The following is a 25,459-nucleotide window of genomic DNA, read 5'->3' on the forward strand; positions in this document are numbered from 1 at the left end:
TGCCAGTTTTGTGCCGACAGATATTTTGTACTTGTTCCATGAACGGGAGATATGTCCATGTTACTATTTGCACATGCACACATGATTTGCATGCTTGAAACTGTTTTCGCATGACATGTATTTGTGTGTTTGCCTGCTTGACGTGTTACTTACTGAGCGGGGACGCCTGCCAGTGAGTCGTGAAGTCTGCTCTGTATTCTGACGAGTTTTAGTGCATGTGAACAGGTGGTAAGTATGTTGCACATGTAGTTTTTAATATTTAATTCTAACCCTTTTGTTTTATAAGGTTAGGTGTTCACATTTATTTAAAAGTGGGCACCCCCTTTGGGCACCCACTTTGGGGCCAAGGTGGGGAGCCCCACTTTTAAGTGACTGTGGGGGTGGGCATAGTCACCAACCCCCACTAGTTCCCTTTCATGCATGCGTGGGAAATCTCTAGTGGTATCTTCACTTAAATTTTATTAAAAAAAAAAGGGCCCCCTTCAAGCGTAGAATCCATCGCTTCCCTCTTACGTAGAGAACCGGCGACCACCATCTCTGCGCATGTTCCTCTGAGGCGGCTGTTTACTCCACGCTGCTCCCTCTCTCCCAGGCGGCTTGCTGCAACTGCTTCTGTACCCTCTGTACTGCAGGCTGTACCTTCTGTACTGCAGGCTGTACCTTCTGTACTGCAGGCTGTACTTTCTGTACTGCAGGCTGTGTACCTTTTGCTCTGTTGGCTGCACTTACTACCCTACCAGGCGGCTGATGTACTGCTACTCCTTCAGGCGGTTGCTACTGCTCTCAGACGTGGGCCATCTTCACAAGGCACTGCTGCGCATGTTCACCCCAGGCGGCTGCTGAATCTGCTGTGCATAGTCGGCTACTGTGCTGCAGCCGGCTGCCATCATCTGAAGGCTACCTGCCTCTGTGCTACTACAGTCGGCTGCCCCACCACAACTCTTCTTCATGCAGACGCCAAAGCTCTAAACCTCTGCTGGTAGCTGTGTATTCTCTCTCTCCTCCCTTGCAAGTGGACGTTTCTCTCTCACAGCAGGCGGCTGTGTCCTTTGTGGTGGTACATCCTCTCCACTGGTGTTCTACAAGGAGACTTCGCATCATCTGGGTGACTTCATCATACCACAAGTATTGGTTTTCCATCAACCAACTACAAGTAAGTGAATTTTCAGATTTGAGTAAAGCATTTTATGTTTAAATCTGAGAAGGGATTCATCCTTCTACGGCCACACCCGTTCGGTGCCGGGTTGTCCAAGCTTTGTTGGAGAACCTCGGTCCAAAGGTGCTGAGATCGGGAGAGCCAGGCGTTAGTACGAGAGCGCCTGTTTGTGCGTGGTCTCGGAACACCAGTGAGGCGCTCTCCGCGGAGTCTAGTGAAAGCACAGGACCGTAGAGATTGGACCACACTAGTGGTCGTTCTGCTTCGAGTTTTCTACATCGAAATTCGAGCCTATTTGTTTGGTACTGTTTTCATATGTACATGGACATTATCTGGTTCTCAGAACCCATGGAGCATTGTATTCATTAAATACTCCCAATAAATATATCATATTCCGAACCACGTTTGGGTTGTATGAGTTCTTGGTTATGCCCTTTGGTTTGACAAATGCGCCTGCCACATTTAACAGAATGATGGACAGGATTTTCAGGCCTCATAGAGAGTTTGTGGGCACATTCTTTGATGATATGATTGTGCATTCACGAACTGAGGAAGAGCATAGAAGGCATTTGGCCATTGTGTTTGCAGAACTCAGAAACCATAGATTGGTGGTTAATGGCAAGAAGAGTGAGTTTTTCTTGCAGGAGATACATTTCTTGGGACATATTGTGTCTGGTCATGGAGTCCGTATGGATCCAGCCAAGGTAGAAGCAATACTTAATTGGCCAGCTTTAAGGACTGTGCATGATGTACGCAGTTTTCTAGGATTGTGTTCCTATTACAGGCGTTACATACGGCACTTTGCTGAAATTGCTTCGCCTCTTCATGCTTTGACGAAGAAAGCAACTCCGTTTAGATGGGCTGATCGGGAAATTACAGCATTCAAAAAGCTCAAAGAAAAGCTTACTTCCGACCCAGTATTGGTGTTACCGGACCTCCGAAAGGCTTTTGTTGTCTAGTGTGATGCATGTGGAAGTAGCATTGGTGCAGTTCTCATGCAAGAGGGACATGTGATAGCCTATGAGAGTAGAGTTTTGCAAGATGCTGAGAAGCATTTACAGGTGTATGAGAAAGAGATGTTGGTTGTAATTCACGCTCTTTCTACATGGAAACACTACTTGCTTGGGGCTGATTTCACTGTACAGACAGATCATCAGACCTTGCGTTATTTCCTCACGCAGACTAAGCTTTCAGAGAAGCATATGCGTTGGGCAAACTTTTTGTCAATGTTTCACTTCCAGATTGTGCATGTGGAAGGCAAAAAGAATGTAGTGGCAGATGCTTTGTCACGCAAGCCACAGGTCTCTGCAGTTTCACTTGCTTATCATCATGAGCTTGATGAAATGAAAGAGCAGTATGCCTATGATGAGGATTTTGAAAGGTTGTATGATCAGATGTCTGAGGGTCAGCGGCATGAGCACTACACTCTCAGAGATGGGTTTTTATTGATGCATAGCAAACCGTGTGTTACCAGGCCATTGCGACTCAAGGTTATGATTGAAAGTCATGCTCCACCGTATGCAGGTCATAGAGGTATTGACGCCACGGTCAAAGCAGTGGAGACTTTCTTTTATTGGCCAACCTTGAGAAGAGATGTTGATGCCTTTGTGAGGCAATGCATCGTATGTCAGAAGGTAAAGTTTGACCGTCAGAAGACACCAGGGTTATTACAGCCTTTACCTATTCCGGATAGACTTTGGGAGAGCATTACCATGGATTTTGTATTTGATCTTCCACGGACACACACGGGAAATGATGGCATCTGGACTATCATATGCAGGTTCAGTAAGGAGGCACATTTCATTCCCGTGAGGAAGACAATTAAAGTGGATCATATGGTGAAGTTCTTCATGGCGAACATCTTCAAGTATCATGGCTTGCCTACGTCTATCATTAGTGACCGTGATCCACGGATGACGAGTTTGTTTTGGAGAGGGTTGTTTGACAACATGGGTACAACTCTCAAGTTTTCATCGTCATTTCATCCACAGACAGATGGTCAGTCAGAAGAGGCTAACTCTACAGTGTTGGATCTTCTCAAGTGTTATGTGTCAGAGCACAAGCAACAATGGGAAAAGTATCTTCCTTTGGTGGAGTTTGCATATAACAACACTGTACATAGCTCGACAGGCAAGGCGCCTTTTGAGATTGTAGAAGGAGGGAAGAAGGTACCACCCATTTTGCATACAAAGGATAAGATCTTTGAGGCTGATTAGTATGTGGAGAGCTTGGATGAAGCTTATCGGAGAGTTAAGTTGGCCCTCCAGAAAACTCAGCAAAAGCAAAAGAAAGCCGCAGACCATCACAGACGTGATTTACAGTTTGCATTGGGTGATTGGGTTCTTTTGCGCTTTGAACAGGCTAGACTCAAGAAGATGAAGGGTAAAGAGCACTTATTCCCTAAATTGAGCATGCGATATTATGGGCCTTTTCAGGTTTTGGAAAAGATTGGTGAGGTAACCTATCGTTTGAAGTTACCAGATCACTGGAGGATTCACAATGCTTTTCACGTGAGTATTCTTAGACCTTTCCGTGGGGATGTGCCTGAGGATGTATCAGATGAGGCTCAGCCGGAAGTTGAGGAACTTGATGAGGTTCTGATTCCAGAGCAGATACTGGCACATAAAGAAAGGAAGGTACGAGGTAAAGTTTCCTGTCGCTATCTTGTGAAGTTCAAGAACTATTCACCGATGGATGCGAAGTGGATGGAGGAAGGTGACTTAACAGATTCACCTCAGGTTTTGCAGCTTTATCTCGATGCCTTTGAGTTAGAGCCGACTCTTATTGTGGCTCATTCAGGTTCAGCAGAGCATGGGTCTGGAGCATTACCTGATGCTCAAGAGGGGGGTAGCTGTCACCAATTGGCCGACCATTTGGTCCATTCCTAGTTTTTGCGTCTCGTTCACTTGAGGCCAGGCCGGTGTCTCGTGTGAAGAGGCCAGTATTTTTGCTGACATGGACGGGAGCCAGACTGGTGCCACCCGTGTGTTAGCAGGATGGTGTCGTATGGACGGGAGCCAGATCAGTGCCACCCGTGTATGACCTGGACTGTGTTCGATCCATGGGACTGTCACGCCATGGGAGAGCCAGTATTCGTGCCGTGTTTTACCTATGGGACTGTCACACCATAGGGAAACTCGTGCCTGGAACTGTGTCTTACCTATGGGACTGTCACTCCATAGGAAGACCAGGTTTTTATGTTTTTATGTCGTGCCAGTTTAGTGCCGACAGATATTTTGTACATGTTCCATGAACGGGAGATATGTCCATGTTACTATCTGCACATGCACACATATTTTGCATGTTTGAAACTGTTTTCGCATGACATGTATTTGTGTGTTTGCCTGCCTGACGTGTTACTTACTGAGCGGGGACGCCTGCCAGTGAGTCGTGAAGTCTGCTCTGTATTCTGACGAGTTTCAGTGCATGTGAACAGGTGGTAAGTATATGGTACATGTTGTTAAATGTTATTTAATTCTAACCCCTTTGTTTTATAAGGTTAGGGGTTCACACTCATTTAAAAGTGGGCACCCACTTAGGGGCCAAGGTGGGGAGCCTCACTTTTAAGTGAGTGTGGGGGTGGGCATGGTCACCAACCCCCACTAGTTCCCCTTCATGCATGCGTAGAATCTACTAAGGTTATCTTCACTTTAATTTTATTAAAAAAGAAGGTCTCTCTTCAAGCGTGGCATGCATCGCTTCTTGCGTTGGTCCATCACCCATCGCTTCCTTCTCACGTAGACAACCGGCGACCAGCACTCCGGCTCCTCTCAGGCTACGCTGCCTGCCTCTCTACAGGCGGCTGAATATCATTGCTGGTGGCTGCGTTGAATTCTGCAGGGGGCTGCTTATGCTGCTGCTGCCTGCGCCAAACTCTCTACAGGTGGTTGACTCTGTTGCTGGCTGCGCCTACTACCCCAGGCGACTGCTGAATCTGCCCCTTCACAAGGTACTGCTGTGGCTGCTCTGAGGCGTGGACTCTCTACAGGCGACCCTCTGCTGCTGGCTGCACCTCAGCCTCTCCTGCAGGCGGCTGTCACCTCCACAAGGCCACACAGCTGCAACTGTTTCCCCAGGCGGCTGAATATTATCAGGCTGCGCTGCCCTTCTTCTTTACTGTTTTCAGACGTGGCCACTTCCACCAGGACTGTTGTGGCTGCTCTCACAGGCGGCTGTGGTCTCTCGTGGTGGTGCTTGTTCTGATAGTTCTACACGAGACTACTCCTTCTTCAACAAGGGTGGTTTCATCCTCAGCAAACCACAAGTATTGGTTTCCTATCAACCATCCACAAGTAAGTGATTTTCAGATTTGAGTAAAGTATTATATGTTTAAATCTGATAAAAGATTCGTCCCGCTCGGCCAACACCCGTTCGGTGCCGGGTTGTCCAAGCTGTGTTGGCGAACCTCGGTCCAAAGGTGCTGAGATCGGGAGAGCCAGGCGTTAGTACGAGAGCGCCTGTTTGTGCGTGGTCTCGGAACACCAGTGAGGCGCTCTCCGCGGAGTCCAGTGAAAGCACAGGACCGCAGAGATTGGGCCACACTAGTGGTCGTTCTGCTTCGAGTTTTCTTCATCAAAATCCGAGCCTATTTGTTTGGTACTGTTTTCATATGTACATGGACATCATCTGGTTCACAGAACCCATGGAGCATTGTATTCATTAAATACTCCCAATAAATATATCATATATTGAGGGGGGGGTCGGCCCGTTCCGGCCCCAGTGCTGGTGTCCATCTTTCCATTTCCGTTCATTTAAATTTCAAGTTGTTTTAAGTTGTCCATTTCAAATTTGTGGTTTTAAAGTTGTGCTATTAAGCGTGTGGATGTCCAACGGAGTCTTTCCCACTTGACGGGATCGGTTTCATTGGTATCAGAGCACGGTTGTTTCCCTCTTCCTAGTGGGGAAACGAACCTGTGTACTGGACATCCCGCTTTTAGCAAACTTTGAACACAATGGACAGCCAAGGCAACCCTTTGGAAGTACCAAATTCGAGGGGTCCATCTAGTGCTTCTCGTGGGTCTGATGCCCTGCGAGGTAGACACAAGCCCCTTGAAAGGGTTATGGATAGTGAATCCAAAGGTCAACTGTCTCCAGGAAAGACAGTTATGCTTGAACAAGACCCTGATGTTATGAGGGCTGAAATGGAACATATGAGAAAACTTTTGCAGGCTCAAGAGCAAGAATTGAAGTTTTTGCATGAAGATCCTCATCTACAAAGTGCTATTCAAGCCAGGAAGGCTGATGCTATGGTTGATGTAACCTTTGAATCAATGGCTCGTGAAGTGGGCAAGAAACCAAGGGAGTTGGCATTTGCCTATCTCCTTCGCAAAGGTGATATCAAAGAGGGGGATGACGGAGAGCTAAAATTCAGAAATCCACCTCGTTTGAAGCATGGAGATCCCGCATCCCAGAGGCTGAAATCTTTTATGCAAAAGGAAGAAGTGACTGTCACCTCTCGTCATGCATCTTCTCCCCAAGGCACTAAGCCTGACAGATATATGTATGCCAGTGCTCATGGAGGGCACGAAAGTCACATGCATGCAAGATATGTATCTCATGGTGACAGGTCTGCTTCCAGAAAAATTTTGCCTTCTGAGTTGTCTCATGGAGAGACTATGCCATATGCAGGTAAGTCACATGCATCTGAGCTTCGAGTTCGTGGAGCACATGCCACCGTGCCCCATGAAGCTTCTATGACGGCCCATGGAGCCCATGCAGACAGGGCTACCCCGTTGGATAAGGGGAAAAGAAAAAGAGAGGACCATGAGCCTCATGCCAGGAAGCTCAAGGAGTTCAAAGCAGGTGATAAATCTGTCAAATTTGATGTCTTGCATGGTGAACATGATGCTTCTAAGGTGTTAGCGTTTGTGGCACAGTTCGACATTGCTTTGAGCGATGAGGACTTTACAGAAAAGTCGAAGGTGCGCCATGCTAGCATGTTTCTGAAAGGCACTGCTGCCCATTGGTGGATCACTGAAAAGATCACCAAGGATCCCATCTCTACTTGGAAGGAATTCAAAGATAGATTTTATGCTCAGTTCTTGCCACCCAATGCAGAGCAAACTCTCACTCAAAAGTGGGACAGGCTGGAACAAAAAGACAATGAGTGTGTGCAACAGTATGTTAACAAATTTTGGAAAGTGTTGCTGGAAGTGACTCCCTTCATGCTAATCTCTGAGGAGGAAAGAAAGAGGAAGTTTCGTTCTGGATTGCAACCTGCTTATAGATCGGGTATTGAATTGCACCCAAAACATACGTTGCAGCAACTCACAGCTTCTGCCCTTGCTACAGAGCAATTGGTGCTCAAGATCAAGCAGGATCAAGGAGGTTCCAAGGCGAAGGACAAGGCTGTCCCAAATCAGCAAAAGGGTGGACAGCCACCTAAAAAGAACTTCCGGGAGCCTTACAAGGGTGGTAAAGCTGAAAAAAACTCATCCAAAGAACAGGGTCCAAGAAAGAACAGGGCCCAAGAAAGAACAAATTTGGATTAACCCCGGAGCAAAGAGAGCAATATGCTAAGGATGGAAAATGCTTTTCTTGTGGTAGCAAAGACCACATGTTTCGGCAATGCCCAGATCGCAAACCAAAGCACGAGGACAAGCACACCAACGCAAGTGTTCATGCAGTTCCTGATGTGCAAGGTAATACAGGACATGATGCTAAAGAGCGTATGGTTTGCAAGGCTTGGGGGCAAATCAAGGATCAGCCCGCACTCTTTATGTTTGATGACTGTGCAACTGACAATTTCATCTCTATGCAAATGGCAGCTGCATTGGGTATTGAGGTTGAAAACATGGGACCTCAGATTGAAGCCGAAGCTGCATTTATTGGCAAAGAGGTGCAGGTTACCCCTTTGATTGGGAAGTTGCGTATCCATATTCAGGGCCATCTTGATAATGAGCATTTCTTAGTTGCTCCTCTGAATGGATGTGATGTATTGTTGGGCAAGCCATGGCACCATAGGCTTGAGCCCCGCAAAGACTACAAGTCCAATATGATTTCTTTTATGCATAAAGGCCGCATGCACTTTATTGATGCTGGCAAAGAAGGGGATTCTATCCCAGTTGTATCACACATCCAAATTAATAAAGCAATGAAAAAGAGTCTTTCAGCGTACTTGGTTTTTGTGCGTGATAGTCTTGTGCCAAATCATCAAAATGCGGATGCTATGTCTAATGATAGGCTGAATTTTCTTAATGCATTCAAAGACTGTTTTGCTGACTCATTGCCAGGTGATTTACCTCCCCAAAGGCCCGAAGATCACCGTATAGATCTTGTGCCAGGTAGTTCTCCACCTAACAAACCCGCATACCGAGTGAGTGCTGCACAACAAGAAGAAATTATGAAGCAGGTAAACGAGCTTTTAGAGAAAGGTTTGGTTCAGCCCAGTTCCTCACCTTACTGCTCTCCTGTGCTTCTTGTTCAAAAGAAGGACGGATCATTCCGTATGTGTGTGGACTATAGAGCTTTGAACAAGCTTACCATCAAGAACAGATTTCCAATTCCACGTATTGATGATATCTTGGATAAGCTTGATGGTTCAGCTTGCTTTAACAGACTTGATTTGAAGAGTGGTTATCACCAGATACGCGTGGTGCCACAAGATGTCCATAAGACTGCATTCAGGACAGCCTTCGGATTATATGAATTCTTGGTAATGCCTTTTGGTCTCACCAATGCTCCTGCTACTTTTAATCGTATGATGGATAGGATATTCCGATCCCATCGCAAGTTTACAGGAGTCTTCTTTGATGATATCTTGGTTTTCTCCAAGAATGAACAGGAACACAGAACTCATTTGGTCACAGTGTTCGAAGAGTTGCGGAAGCATAAACTTTTCGTCAATGCCAAGAAAAGTGAGTTCTTCCTTTCAGAGATTCATTATCTGGGACATATTGTATCCAAGGATGGAGTTACAATGGATCCTGCAAAGATAGAGACTATTCGGAATTGGCCCGAATTGCAAAACGTACATCAAGTACGTAGTTTTCTGGGATTATGTTCGTATTACAGGCGTTTCATAAGGCATTTCGCCATGATTGCCACTCCTCTACATGATCTCACGAAGAAGAAAACTGTTTTCAAATGGACTTCAAAGGAACAGGATGCTTTCTTGCAGCTCAAGCATGCGATCATATGTGGTCCAGTATTGATTGTTCTTGACTTGCACAAGTCATTCGTGGTTGAATGTGATGCTTGTGGTGATTGCATAGGAGCTGTCCTAAATCAAGAAGGGCATGCAGTTGCATACGAGAGCCGTCGTTTGCATGATGCCGAGCTTCATATGGATATCTATGAGAAAGAGCTCTTGGCTGTAATTCACGCCTTAAAGATTTGGAAACACTACCTTCTTGGGGCTGAATTTGTAGTCAAGACAGATCATCAAAGCTTGAGATACTTTCTATCTCAAACCAAGCTTTCCGAGAAGCAGATGAGAATGGCAAATTTTCTTTCCATGTTTCATTTTCAGATTGTGCATACTCCAGGAAAGAAAAATGTGGTGGCCGATGCACTATCTAGGAGGCCTTATGTTGCTGCAGTCTCAGTGGCCTCTCATGGAGATCTATCTGCTATGAGAGATTTGTATCATTTGGATGCTGATTTTTGCCATATATGGCCTGATCTGATGGCTGGTCATTCACATGCCTCTTATGTTATCAATGAGGGTTATCTAATGAAGGATAATTGCCTATGTGTGGTGAAGGACTTGCGTCCAAAGGTTATGGATGAATGTCACGCTCCACCATATGCTGGTCATCGAGGTATTATGCCTACTACTCGCATGATTCAGAGGTATTTCTTTTGGCCAAGCATGCGTAAAGACATTGAGGCTTATGTGCGTGCATGTATTACTTGCCAAAAGGTGAAATTTGACAGGCAAAAGCCTCCAGGTTTGCTTCAGCCATTACCTATTCCCTCGCAACCTTGGGAAAGTATCACGATGGATTTTATTATGGATTTGCCTAGATCCCAGCATGGGAATGATGCTATTTGGACTATTGTGGACAGGTTTAGCAAGCAAGCTCACTTCTTGCCCGTCAAGAAAACCATTAAAGCTGATCATATGGTAAAGCTTTTTCTTGCTAATATTTTCAAGCATCATGGTATGCCTAAATCCATTGTTGGGGATAGAGATCCCAGGACTACAAGCCTATTTTGGAGGGCTTTGTTTGATAATATGGGCACTAAGCTTGAGTTTTCATCAGCTTATCATCCCCAAACGGATGGCCAAAGTGAAGCTGCAAATTCAGCCGTGTTGGATTTGTTGAAGTGTTATGTGGCAGATCAAAAGAGTGCATGGGAGAAGTATCTTCCACTTGTTGAGTTTGCCTACAACAATACGATCCATGCTTCCACAGGAAAGGCTCCATTTGAGGTTATTTATGGCAGAGTGATCTTGCCACCCATCCTTCGTACAAAGGATGAGATTTTTGCAGCTGATGAATATGTTCGTGACTTAGATGTTGCCTTTGGTCAGGTGCGCACAGCCATTGCAAGATCTCAGGATAAGCATAAAATGGCTGCTGACAAGCATAGAAGAGACATGGAAGTCAAAGAAGGTGATTGGGTATTGCTGAAATTTGAGAAGGCTAGGCTTCGGAAGAGGCCAGGACGAGAAGGATCATATCCTAAGCTTTCTCCTCGCTATTATGGACCCTTCAAGGTGATTCACAAGATCAATGAAGTGTCCTACAGGATTGCTTTACCTAGTCATTGGAAGATTCACAATGCTTTTCATGTGAGTCTATTTCGGAAATATGTGGGGCCAGATCCTGATGAGCCTGTCACAGAAGATCCGCCAGAAATTGAAGAGCTTGAGGAGATCCTCCAGCCAGAACAGATTGTTTTTCACAAGGAGAGAAAGCTACCTGCAGGAAAGCTTTCCAGGAGATACCTTGTGAAGTTTAAAAATTATTTGCCTATTGATGCCAAATGGGTAAATGAGGATTATTTTGCAGATTATCCGCAATTGTTGCAGGCATATCTTGAGGCTTTTAAGTTGAGGTCAACTCTTTAGAAGCCCGGGGGGATGTCACCAATTGGCCGACCATTTGGTCCATTCCTAGTTTTTGCGTCTCGTTCACTTGAGGCCAGGCCGGTGTCTCGTGTGAAGAGGCCAGTATTTTTGCTGACATGGACGGGAGCCAGACTGGTGCCACCCGTGTGTTAGCAGGATGGTGTCGTATGGACGGGAGCCAGATCAGTGCCACCCGTGTATGACCTGGACTGTGTTCGATCCATGGGACTGTCACGCCATGGGAGAGCCAGTATTCGTGCCGTGTTTTACCTATGGGACTGTCACACCATAGGGAAACTCGTGCCTGGAACTGTGTCTTACCTATGGGACTGTCACTCCATAGGAAGACCAGGTTTTTATGTTTTTATGTCGTGCCAGTTTAGTGCCGACAGATATTTTGTACATGTTCCATGAACGGGAGATATGTCCATGTTACTATCTGCACATGCACACATATTTTGCATGTTTGAAACTGTTTTCGCATGACATGTATTTGTGTGTTTGCCTGCCTGACGTGTTACTTACTGAGCGGGGACGCCTGCCAGTGAGTCGTGAAGTCTGCTCTGTATTCTGACGAGTTTCAGTGCATGTGAACAGGTGGTAAGTATATGGTACATGTTGTTAAATGTTATTTAATTCTAACCCCTTTGTTTTATAAGGTTAGGGGTTCACACTCATTTAAAAGTGGGCACCCCCTTTGGGCACCCACTTAGGGGCCAAGGTGGGGAGCCTCACTTTTAAGTGAGTGTGGGGGTGGGCATGGTCACCAACCCCCACTAGTTCCCCTTCATGCATGCGTAGAATCTACTAAGGTTATCTTCACTTTAATTTTATTAAAAAAGAAGGTCTCTCTTCAAGCGTGGCATGCATCGCTTCTTGCGTTGGTCCATCACCCATCGCTTCCTTCTCACGTAGACAACCGGCGACCAGCACTCCGGCTCCTCTCAGGCTACGCTGCCTGCCTCTCTACAGGCGGCTGAATATCATTGCTGGTGGCTGCGTTGAATTCTGCAGGGGGCTGCTTATGCTGCTGCTGCCTGCGCCAAACTCTCTACAGGTGGTTGACTCTGTTGCTGGCTGCGCCTACTACCCCAGGCGACTGCTGAATCTGCCCCTTCACAAGGTACTGCTGTGGCTGCTCTGAGGCATGGACTCTCTACAGGCGACCCTCTGCTGCTGGCTGCACCTCAGCCTCTCCTGCAGGCGGCTGTCACCTCCACAAGGCCACACAGCTGCAACTGTTTCCCCAGGCGGCTGAATATTATCAGGCTGCGCTGCCCTTCTTCTTTACTGTTTTCAGACGTGGCCACTTCCACCAGGACTGTTGTGGCTGCTCTCACAGGCGGCTGTGGTCTCTCGTGGTGGTGCTTGTTCTGATAGTTCTACACGAGACTACTCCTTCTTCAACAAGGGTGGTTTCATCCTCAGCAAACCACAAGTATTGGTTTCCTATCAACCATCCACAAGTAAGTGATTTTCAGATTTGAGTAAAGTATTATATGTTTAAATCTGATAAAAGATTCGTCCCGCTCGGCCAACACCCGTTCGGTGCCGGGTTGTCCAAGCTGTGTTGGCGAACCTCGGTCCAAAGGTGCTGAGATCGGGAGAGCCAGGCGTTAGTACGAGAGCGCCTGTTTGTGCGTGGTCTCGGAACACCAGTGAGGCGCTCTCCGCGGAGTCCAGTGAAAGCACAGGACCGCAGAGATTGGGCCACACTAGTGGTCGTTCTGCTTCGAGTTTTCTTCATCAAAATCCGAGCCTATTTGTTTGGTACTGTTTTCATATGTACATGGACATCATCTGGTTCACAGAACCCATGGAGCATTGTATTCATTAAATACTCCCAATAAATATATCATATATTGAGGGGGGGGTCCTGGTATACAACTTGGACTATTACTATGCCATTGGTTTGCAGTGAATGTTGATACATATGTATGGCTTAGAGAGATTGGGACGCTGATCTTGCCATATTGTATATTTCACTTTGGATATTTTGATGCATCACCAGAATGCAATCGAGGACGCTTGCCATTTTTCAAGAGGGGGGTATGTCATGGCCCTGTGAAAATGGAACAGTACAAGTGTGGGCATGGTGGTTGCAGAGTCGGAATATTTTATGATTCACATGGGGGGTGCCCGGACAGAGTTTAAGATGTGTGGACATCCCTAGGTGTGAAGGGGGGAACTAGAAACATTAAACTTTAATGTTTATTTAAGTTTGCCCCTAGGCCTTAGTGGCCCTAGGGATTATTTTGGGGAGGAGCCACTTTTGGAGTAAGTGTATCTCTCTCTCCTCTCTCTCTCTCTAGCTTTTGGAAAAGAGGGAATCGTGGAGTTTTCTCAAGCGCATGTACACAAGCGTGGAAGAGTGGAAGAGCAAGTCGACTGCAGATCTTGGAGGGCTGTTGCTGTTTTTCTGAGTGTAAATCAGCCGTACAGCACTGTACGGCCAGATCTGTGCAAGTACACTCTCTCTTTCTCTCTCTGGTACAAGCTGTGGGTCTTCTTCACTGCTGGACTGGCTGCGCACATGACCTGTACAGGCTGTACAGTCAGGTTTTCAGCAAGTACAGTACTGTACGGCTGCCGTACAGTGTACGGGCAGCCAGGTACAGCAAGTACAACTGCTGCAGGTGGCGTAAACAGGTGCTGGACAGAACTGTGTACTCAGATTCAGGCAGGTACAAGAGTGGACAGCCGACTGTTTGTGCAAGTACAACTCCTGGCACGTATGGCGAGGTGGTACAGACGGGTACAGTGCTGATTTTCAGATCTGTATTTTCAAGGACAGCATAAGAGTGAACATCAGGAGGAGGATACAGGCAAGTACAAGCACATGTGTGAAGCAGGGTTGTGGATACAAGTGCCTGCAAGTACAGATTGGTGCTGTTGCTTCCTCCAGTGCTGTTTCACGAGCTGAATTTGGTAAGCCTTGTTTCTGTTCATCTATCTCTCTTTCTACTGCTTGATGTCTTTGCAGATATGAGTTATCTGGCCCCTTGTGAGAGGAGGGGTATGGCAGATTGACAAGGGTTGAGACAGAGTTTGGACAGCACATGTATGTTTGAGCTGAGATGATGTATCATGCACTTGAGTTATGCCAGATGTATGCCCATGGCTGGCCTGCTTAGTGATCTTGGCTGATCAGAGGGAGGCACAATGTGTTATTTGGAGACACAGATCTGTGTGCATAGATCCTCTGTGTTAAGAAGGATTTGTGGGCCGTCAGATTGGATATACAGGTGTAAACTCTTGGCTGATCTTTGTGTTGTACTCAGCCATTCATATTATTATAATTGAATAAAGAAATACCGCAAGGGGCGCCAAGCTTTGGGGCCAACAGGTGTCGCTGTGTTTTCAGATTTGGGCACTCTAGCTCCAATCTGCTTTGTTTTATCTTCTAGACTATAAGTGGACGGGTGATTGCTAATCTACCGCACTCTGGTTTTCTATCAGAGGCCGGTTTCACCAGCACCCACTATTTATAGTGAGGAAGTGCTGGCCGACTGGAGCTCATAAACAGGCCGACTGGAGCTGTTGGACATGGCCGACTGGAAAAATGCCAGAATGGCTGGGAAAAACCCCAGCAAAATAGTAAAAAAAGGGGTGGCCAGCCCACAATCAAGGGCCATACAAATGGGACCAAAAGGACACTAGAAATGGGCAAAAACTGGGGATGAATGTGCTAACACTAGGGAAGGGTGGGGTTTTGGTTCAAATCCCTTTACTAGGTTCTAGGAACCTTGGGAAGTAAAAATCTGTTCCATAAGATTAGCCCAAGTGGTATAATTAGACCCGTTAAAATGAGTCTTTTCTTTGAAAGCATTTCTGGACATAGAAACATGAAAGGAAGATGGTGGGGGAGTCCAGGATGGCTGGTGTCCATATCCGGAGTGTAAGGTTTGAGGAGGAAAACCAGAAAATCCACCAAGACCAGGCATAGGTGTAGGACCTATCTCAAGGATACTCCATAAGATGGAATATAAGTTTGGGCACTCAGTATAGGTGGAATACCTGGTTGAGGCATGTATCCTTGAGAGGGCACATAATTAGGAAAGATATTAGTGCCAGGGATGGGTTGGTAAACCACCTGATACCTCGGAATGTTGGGTGGCACCGCAATGCCAGAGGGCATAGTGCTGAGAGATACCTTGGATGGGTAGAACCCATATGCAGGACCCAAAGGAGGTGTAGGCGGTGATGACTACACGTCAACACTAGTAGGAAAAGCCATGGGTTGGGTGGGAGGGTTTTGTGCTTGAAGTTGAGCAGTATTCCATAAAACATTGGGAGCAGGGACAGAAAGTGAACCAGAGGAGAAAATAGTGTTACCTCTTTGAACACCAGAAGTCTAAGAGTGAATTGTACTCCTAGACCCTCTACAAAATGCCAAGGATCGAGGGTAGTTGATGGTAACGTTTGTTGAACTTGTGCTACAGAAGAAGATACCCAGGTAGAGTTAGGAACATACATACTAAAAGGCACATACGAACCTGATGTGGTTAATCTTGAAGTAACGGACTGATGAGCTCAGAGAAGAAAAACTATATGCCAAGGGTATAGAGGGTGAGTAGGTAAAAATAGGCTAGTCATCTCCCGATGAAAGACCTCAAACAGGGCTCTCCAGTGAATGAGGAGTCCCATCCTCCGTGTGATCTAAATCTGAATAAGGAGAATCAATATCTGGTAAGAAAGGCTGATCCTCCGGAATCGTGGGTAAACGGTCCATGCTGTGTGCTCTCAAGGTCTTCAATCCTTTTTCTCACGATAGCTCTGATACCATGTGAGGGAAAAAAAGACCAAAGGACCGAATATATGAGAGATCAGAGAAAATCACACAGAATGCAATGAGGATGTATATATAAATGATGAAATCTAGTACAGGAGCTCTATGTGAGACTCTGAAGGAGTAGAGAGGGCTGTTGTCCCAAAAATGCAGATAACAGTGCCATAGTAAGCCTAATGTAAATGTCGATATATGCCTGATGTAGGGCTGATGTAAGTGCTAAAGTACTCCTCATATAGAAACGTTGAAGTCAGCCAGCCTGATGGTTTGCTGAAGACAAATGTAGAAGTGTAACTGATGGTGAAAAACGCTAAGATCAGTCCTGATGTAGGCGATGAGTCCAACAAAGGAAGGGGCAGGTCGCACCAGTCGTAGGCGACCTGCACCAACAGCAGCAGAGGAGGCATCTTACACCTGTCTCGTAGGCGGCCTCATGGTGGCAGAAGTTGGTGACCAGCAGAGGAGGTGCTCGCTTTAGTTAACCAAATGAAGATGCGCTTCCTATATATAGGAAGGGAGGGTGCTGGTCGGCTAGCAAATAAAGGTAAAATAAAATAACCAAAATAACCCTTTTGGGTATGTTTTCACACGGGATGCCAGTTGTCATGTGCCTACTATGGAGACTCAAAGTCACTGCATCTCTTACTATAAGAAAGATGGTTTATGTTAGGGTATGTTTGATGGCTGTAGGTTAGAGGTAACAAAGAGCCATCAAGTGACTATGGTCGGACTGGGAAGCGAGCAAAGCAACGCCCAAAGGCTTCTTAAAACAACTTGCAGAAACATTTGCTGCAAAGGTGTTAAGCTCTTCCTGGAGAGCAATACTTACTTGGGATACATTTTAATAATTGGATGAGATATGCATCCCTTTTGAAATAGAAAAAGGAATAATGATTCTGAAATGGTGACAAAGCAAAATCTAGAGAAAATGCAGAGTATTGTAAACAATGGTCCAAAATCTTTCACAAAAACTGGTGCGCTACAATAAGTTAGAGGTGGTGCAAAAACGGATCTGAATCATTGTGAGCCAATTAACATAGCAATTGGTGATAGTATAGGTTGACATCTCCAAGATGGAGATTATGTTTTCTATAATTGTCCCCCATCTTTTCATAAGCATTCAATGCTAGGGTTAAGAGCACATGTACTTAATGTTCCCACGTTTTCTATCAATCCTGTTGTATGCATGCCACTTGGTGCGGACTTTGATGGTGATTGTCTAGTTGTCTTTGTACCTCGGTCTGTGGAGTCTAGAACTGAAATTAAGGAACTGATGATGGTACAAAAACAGCTGTCCACCTCTCATGGAGGTTAGTGCACATTTACACTGACTCAAGATGCATTGCTTGCAGCTCATAAGCTTACAAGCTCTCACAACTTTGTTACTCAACCATGGATGGAGCTGGGATGTATGTGCATTGGTTCTGTACTTTCAAAACCAGCAGTTATCAAGTTGTGGGTAGTGGCCCATCTTTTTCAACTCACATTACTAGATAATATTGATTATGATAAAAATGGCATGCTCATTTCAAACAGTGAAATTTTAGTTATAATTGACCAACCAGACTAGCTTGGTAGCTCAATTGATAGTCTTGGTGGTCATCACAGTAAACAGTCGGTACCACACGAGATTGTTCGAGCAAAGATGGGGGCGGCACCGATCGTGGTGGACACCCTCACTAGATCTGTTTCTTTCTTGCACAGTCTATGGGAGCTGCCTAGACATAGAAATGTCAGACTGGCGCTGGAGTCTTCCAAACAGTTAGTAGAGGATGGGGATGAGACATGTTGGTATGCTCAGCTCACTACATGGTTTGGTCTACATGGGATGTCGATGGACAGATTACCAACCTCTTCATACTCTCTTGATGCCCCTCCCCTGTCCTTACATCGATTAGAGATTAGCTAGATTATTCAATCTGACATCACGAGGCTGGACATTGATCGGACATGGATATCACCCACACAGGAGCTGGGGCCAGAGAAGAGTTTCTACAGAGAGCACCTTCTTCGCCTCACAGAGGATGGCTTTATCATTTGCCCAACATATATGGATACGCACTTGTCCCATGGCTTCAAATGTGCCATATGGCCCACACCGCATACCTGCAGAGCAATGCATTTGCGAGTTGTCACTTGGAGCCAGAGATAGAGGAGCAGTACATATGCAGATGCCCTGTGTACTATGAGATCCATCATCTGGGGGCGATTTCATTGCCTATTTAGGGAAGGGTTTGGACCACTGGAGAGAGTGATCGACTATAGGGATCAGAGATGTCTAGGGCTCTTTCTTCTTGAGCTTCGTCGACACAGAGAGTCTCTCTTGAGGGAGAGAGTGCCTAGAGGACCCACAGTGGTTGCTCACAGACTTCTTTTTTTTCGTACACACCCGGGGCCCACTCAAGTGGGTGGAGCTATGTCACTTGGAGCCAGAGATAGAGGAGCAGACTTCTTCAGAGTGCTCACAGACTTCTTCAGAGGACCCACTTCAGCTACCTCAGACCCTGTCATTCTGGACCCTATCCTGACGGCCGGCTCATCCACCTTTAGAGGGGTTACTCTAGAGCGCACTATCCAGCTGGGCCAGACCAGACGTCCGCGCGCTCAAGGCCCACAACACATGTCTAGATGGCATGGGAGGATCAGCGATATCATCACCAGACACTAGCAGAGGCCCCCTCGACAGTTCACCCCAAAGGAGATTTCCTCATTCCTTGAGCAACCTGAGGGAGTTCATTCACCAAGTCTCTCTCGGACGATCAGTCTAGTTTTTTCTCCCTACATACTATGATGCCCAGCTACTATTGTACCCAGTTTCAGCGTCACCCTACTATACCATATTTTCTTTTGTACCCATTTTTATTTTTATATGTTCACATGAGTGACAGATGTATCCATCAGACACATGATTGTAACCTTTTTTTGGTCTCATATGTCATTTTGGCCTTAAGAGGATGTAAATATAACTTTCTTTCTTTCTCTCCTGTGCTTTGCGTTTTCATCTACTGTCTTCATTTCCGCTACCATTTCTGACATGGTATCAGAGCCTGTTGCATACCGGTTGCAGTAGAAGTTTGAAGCATGTCGTAGAGAGTGTGTGGCTGCGTTTTCGGGGCATTCCGACAACATTTCAGAGGAGTTAAGGTTGCTGTTTTTCCGTCTGCAATAGCGTTTTCAGCGACAAAAGGTGGTTGGAGTTGAAGGAGATTCAAATTCGCACGCTCTCAAGGGACAGGTGAAGTTCTTGTGTGGGAGAGACAGGAATTAGGGTTAGGTTAATTCATGTGGGAGACATGCACAGAGAGAACAAGGGAGAGAGAGAGAGAGAGAGAGAGTTGTTGGGGTAAAGGCCAGTTGTGTGGGAGAGACAGGAATTAGGGTTAGGTTAATTCATGTGGGAGACATGCACAGAGAAAACAAGGGAGAGAGAGAGAGAGAGAGTTGTGGGGATAAGTCAACTCATAATGATATATGAGTGTGTGACTCCCCTATCACACATGTATATTGCACTAGTACACATAGTGCACTTAGTACATTAAAAGTACTAAGTGTACTATGTACTATAACTTATGGGCTTGTACACACTATAAGGGTGGGCATAGTGCCTTTACCCCAACAACCTCCCACTTAAAGGCAAAGTGCCCTTAAGTAAAGGAAAAGAAAAAATCAGCATGTACATGATAATATACAAGGCCATATCAAGGCTGAAAATGGCCTCATCCAATGCCCATCAAGTGTCTGCAATGAGCAAACCGCTCCGGAGGCAAACTCTTTGTCAACAGATCAGCCGGGTTGTCATCCGTGTGAATCTTAACAAGCTGAATTTGCTTGTTCTCTATCACCTCTCTGATGAAGTGATACTTCACATCCACATGCTTCGTCTTTGCATGAAAGACAGGGTTCTTTGCCAACTGGATGGCACTCTGACTGTCACAATGCGGTTGCTGCAGATTTTGGACAGCACCTTAAATGTGCTCTGTTGCCCTTCCAAAGTACTGTACAACAGTACTAAGAGCTCACCTGTGATGTACCAAACCTGTACCGGCAAGTACAGCAGCTGAAATTGAACCTTTTGGTCACTCAAAACAGTGTACAGCCATGCCAAAACTTGCACAAAGCTGTGCCAAATCTGTACCAGCAGGTACAGTAGCAATAAATGCTCTCCTGGCTGTCCAAATGAGTGAAAATCAGACTTTTACAGTCCCGTACACTGCATACAACAGTCCCGAACAGAAATTGGGCAAAAGCCCCTTGACTGCAAGCTGATTTTTGAGGATTCAAGGCATAAAAGTCTTGCCTGCTGCTTTGCCAAGCTCAACAAGCATACGAACTTGAAAAGCCCCTTGATTTAAGATCAATTTCTGATCATACATGGTACATTGACGCACATGAAGGCATCCAGAGTGTTCACGATGCTTCCCCCTGGCCACATATACATCCAGTACATAAAAGCCCCTTGATTTACAGGCACATTGAGTGCTTGTAAGGCATCAACACATTATCCACAACATCAAATGCGATTGCCTGCATGCAAATCAATCCAATCGGCACAAAAGCCCCTTGATTTGCACTGCAATTTGCTGCAATTTTGCCCAAATGTGCGATTTCTCACATCATACAGCATGTATGAGTGCTTAATTGCACAATTACATCAAAAGCCCCAAATTTCGACATCCAATTTCCTGCAAATTGATCCTGATTGTGACCAATTTCCTGCAAATTGATCCTGATTGTGACCAATGTCACCCAATTTTGCCAATTTTGCTCAAAAATTGAGCAATTGGGCACCTGTACCTGCTCAATTGTTGATTGTATCTGCTCAATTGCAAATCCCAAAAAAAAATTGAGGCAAATACCTTGTAATTTCTGATTTTTGTTGCAAGAAAGGAGGGCGTCGATTTTTTGCTGTTGATGCTGCTGTACACACTGACTGTGTGTATGTTGAAGGTATTGCTGATGCACCTACAGCTGTACGGATGGCTGGGCAGCGTAGCTTTCCTCAGCAGGCAACGTGTTGCTCTTCTTGGGCGTGGCTATGAGAGGCACCGTGGCTACCACCCTCTTCTGCCAGCTTCACGACATAGGCCGCCTGGTGACGTTGAGGCGGGCCTTGTCGGACTGCACCGTGGGTGACGTCGCCTGTTGTATTGACGCCTAGTGCAGGTAGCCAGCTGACGATTAAAGCCTTCGACGCCTACCAGTTGACGTATTCGCCTTGTTGACGTATTCGCATGCTTCGCCTAGCGCCAGTCTACACCCCGTGCGCTGCTACGTTCACCGCTTGTGACCAAGCGTCTGCTGTAGGCGATAGCTTGGGGGCTAAGCTGCTGCGCAAGGAGATCAAGGCTCTTCCGTTTATTTTTCTGCTAGGCGATAGCTTGGTTTGGACCTTGACTTCACTGTGTCCATTGAAGGGGGCCTCGAGACTGGGTTTCGACCACCGCGCACCAACCAGCACAAGAAGGGGACGACTGTCAGCAATTGCAGCTGCCTTGTCCTCAGCAACACCTGAAGAAAATCCCACTTCTTTCTCCTCGAAGGAACTGCCTTTACCCCAACAGTTCTCTACCCATGCATTTTCACTTGGTTCCACCCCGAAGTTGATCGTAATTTTCAGCCATGTCTGAGATTGAAGTAGAGATACATCATACCATGTCAGAGAGTGCAACAAAAATGATCAACACAAGGGTGTGAGAGCAAGAGAGAGAGAGCTTATATAGATCTTCCAGAAGTGTTGTTACCATTGGTGGCTTTGTTGGAGAGTCTTTCACCCTCACCAGATCTGTGCGGCAGGGATGTCCTTTGGCTCCTTACTTGTTCCTCTTTTTTGCAGAGGCTATGTCTTACTTCCTTTGAGGACAGATCCCGCGGATTTGGAGCCTACAGCTACCTTTGTATAGTGAGCAAGAGTTACTGGATGCTGAGTATGCTGATGATACGATCCTCTAAACACTTTTCTCAGAGGAGGTTTGGATGCTTTGAGAGCTGCATTGGATTTGTTTTGTCTTGCCGTGGAGCCAAAGCAACTGGAATAAGTCTTTTGGCTTTCTAGTTGGTGTTGATGCGAGTTATACTTGGGGTACGGAGATGGGCTTTGCATGGTTGCAGCCTGGACAGACTTGCAGATACCCTGGTTTTCAGATTGGCTTGGAGACATCGCCTGCACAACAGTTTGCACCTATCCTAGCTTCCATTTGTAGGAAGCTCTCTCATTGGTCTGCTGCTCATTTTTCTTTAGTTGGAGAGCTCTTGTGGTCAATGAGGTTTTATTGGCCACAGCATGGTATATGGCTTCTTACTGGATGTTGGACTCTGGCATTCTTTCCCAGTTGAGGCGACTAGTCCGGAACTTTCTCTGGGCTGGTTCAGATGTTACATGTGACACTCATGCTAGAGTAGCTTGGCCCACTGTGATTCTACCTCGATCCGAGGTGGATTGGGTATTATTGATCCCGAGATTCAGCGTAGAGCTATGCTAGCCAAGCTACTCACAGTATGACATCAGGCACAGGGTTGCTACTCCCATTATTAAGATTGAGGCTGCCATCCTGAAGTTGTGGTGACATGCACATCACCAGCAAGATGAGGATACCACGCCTATGGATGAGGGTTGGAGGGGTTATTTCGACGGTGCAGGCCCCCCAGGGCCCACAGTTAGCTCGCTATGGTGGATTGAATTTTACAGTTGCACAGGACATGAGATTGCTTTATGACCATGAGAGCATGATGTTTATGTCTTTATCTTGGTCTTGGATCAGAGTAGCGGGCCAGAGAGGGAAGCATTGCTCGGTGGACCCTCAAGTTGTGAGTGTGCAACTCATGCAGTGGCGCTTATGGATTTGGGAAGGAAAACTATTGAGCCAACTTTCTTGGGACCCGGGTGAGTGGTCTTGGCCCTTTGTTGTTGAGGCAATTGCCAAGATCACCTTCTTTGAGTATTCTGTCCGGATTGGTAGGCATATCTTGCTCCGGCAGCAGTGCTCCAACCGACATGACTGCAGGCGTGGCTTCATGCTGGCTCGTCCCATGCTTTTCTCTCTCGGTTTTGTACGCACATCTGGGAGGCCAGCATCTCACGCTGAATGATGTACTTCATGTGGATGGTTGCTCATGCTAGGCTAGCCGTGGGCACTTGGGCTCTGTGTTCAGGACATGACCCTACTTGTTTGAGATGTCACTGGCCGGGTTGTGCCTGCATCGCCCAAGCACTGCTTATGGGCTTGCCCTCAGGCACATATGGTTTGGAGAGAAGTTTGTCTTCTGATGTCTAGAGCAGGGCTGCATACCGGATTTATCACTTAGGGATCTGTGAGTTGACTTCATCATGGCTTGGGGCCTCATCTTACATTTGAGGAGGAGGATGGGGATCCTGTTTTCATGTTGTCTTCTTCATGTTACTCTCGTGGTACGCTCGACATGCTTCCGCTCTTAGCTCATGCGGTTACTCATCAGTTTTGTGACCAAATGTTTTTCACTATTGCCAGCATTATCGCTTGGTGCATATGGAAGGCTCGCTGCACGCATGTGCTGAGCGGCAAGTCTTCATCTACTGTTGATACGCTAGTTATGATTTGGTCAGAGCGTATACTCCTTAGTCTCTGGGAGGCTTCTCTGGGATCTTCCAGGGCAGCAGAGCAGAGACGGTTTCAGTTTCTCAGATCATGGGGGCAGACATCGACATTCTTTAGATTCATTGCAGGACATCTGGGAGGCCAATATCTCACGCAGAGTGATGTGCTTCATGTGGATGGTTGCTCATGTTGGGCTAGCGGTGGGCACTTGGGCTTTACGTTCAGGACATGACCCTACTTGTTTAAGATGCCACTGGCTGAGTTGTGCCTAAATCTCCAAAGCACTGATTATGGGCTTGCCCTCAAGCACGTATGGTTTGGAGTGCAGTTTGTCTTCTGATGTCTAGAGCAGGACTGCATATGGGATTTATCACTTGGGGATCTGTGAGTTGGCTTCATCATGGCTTGGGGCCTCATCTTACATTTGAGGGGGGAGGATGGGGATCCTATTTTCATGCTGTGTCTATCTCTCTCATCTGTGTGCGTGTGTTTGTGTGTGTGCGTGTATGTATTATGTGTGTGTGTGTGTGCATGCATTATTGTGTGTGTATGTGTGTATGTGTATGTGTATGTGTATGTGTGTGTGTGTGTGTGTGTGTGTGTGTGCCCCTTGCTGCCCATCTCTAGTAATTCATTTGCATTAAACATTCATAACCATTAAAAAAATGCAAGATAAATGAAAATTAACTTACGTCTGAGATGTGCGTCGTGCGTGGCGTCTGCTCAACGATGGTGTCGTCTCCCGAGATGGGCCGCTCGAAGGTCCCTCCCCTGGTTGCAGTGGTGGTGCAAACGCCACCTGCATGTAGTCTAACTGCGCTCGAATCTCTCCTAGCGGCACCTCTGCAAACTCCGCCATCTCATCCTGGATGTGCTTGGGGGTATAGCCCGCCCGTCGCACGTAGCCTCGAAGGCAACGAAGCAATCCCCGTCGCTGCACGCCCTCATCATCCAGCTCCATGTGTGTATGAAGACAGTCAAAATGAGAGCTCTGTGGGTGTGGGTGTGGGTGGGTGTGGGTGTGTGTGTGTGTGTGAGAGAGAGAGAGAGAGAGAGCGCTGTGTGTGTGTACTGTGTGTATGTGAGTGAGAGAGAGAAAGCGAGTTATGTGTGTGTGTGTGAGAGAGAGAGAGAGAGAGAGAGAGAGCGTTGTGTGTGTGTGTGTGTGTGTGAGAGAGAGAGAGAGAGAGAGCGTTGTGCGTGTGTGTCGCGGTGCGAATTCAAAACGGTGGGATTTTTGGGCTCTAAAATTTCCAAGTCACTAGTACAGTTGCATAAGCGACTACATTTCTTAGTCGCTTAAGTGACTGATTCTTATGTCGCTTAGGCGATTAGAATTTTTTAAAAAAATAATTTAATTGCATAAGCAAGTAGGTTGTCACCTATGCGACTAATCCCGTTAGTTATGTTGCTAAAGGGCAGTAGCTAAAGGGGGGGTTTCCTAGTAGTTCCACCACTTTAGATCAATTCGATTGGCGTGAAACACAACCTAATATCACAAAGCAAAGGGGTTACACTTTCATTATACTACATTAAGATTTAATTTGAGATTGTTTGGGTTACTAACCTATTGACAGTGTTTAGGTAGTACGAAGATATCTTTCTCATCATTCCAAAACTTGATGGAATCTATTTGAAAGAATTCATTTGGATATTTCTTCACAGTTTCTTGAGTACCTCTATATATCACCTTGAATCATTTGACATCAAAGATGAATAGACTAAATTCTCTAAATCCTGCCTCAAGAATATCCTAAATAGTTCCACAATACTCAAGATTGTCCTCTATGACATTGGTATCATATCTACTAGCTCGACTTTCTTGCTCAAACATTGCCAGCACACCACAATCAAGTGTGTTTCTTTTAGAATCCACACGCTGTGTGCGAAAGTGCCTTCCCTCTTACCATATTGCAATATATAAT

General features: G+C 46.2%; 1 protein-coding gene across 2 annotated transcripts in view; it reads right to left on the minus strand.

Moving 5' to 3' along the window:
- LOC147636574 (uncharacterized) overlaps window positions 1-24,698 on the minus strand; it is a 42,621-nt gene extending 17,923 nt beyond the window's left edge. For both annotated transcript variants that reach the window (XM_086799806.1, XM_086799805.1), the window contains exon 1: window positions 24,227-24,698. In XM_086799806.1, the coding sequence (XP_086655932.1) occupies window positions 24,227-24,495 (269 nt within the window). In that variant the 5' untranslated portion in view covers window positions 24,496-24,698. The remainder of the gene's footprint in view (window positions 1-24,226) is intronic.
- Window positions 24,699-25,459: the final 761 nt, after the last annotated feature.

Source organism: Cibotium barometz, chromosome 7 (genome assembly GCF_041138505.1).
Source record: "Cibotium barometz isolate CiBa-2024 chromosome 7, ASM4113850v1, whole genome shotgun sequence".
Lineage (NCBI taxonomy): Eukaryota > Viridiplantae > Streptophyta > Polypodiopsida > Cyatheales > Cibotiaceae > Cibotium > Cibotium barometz.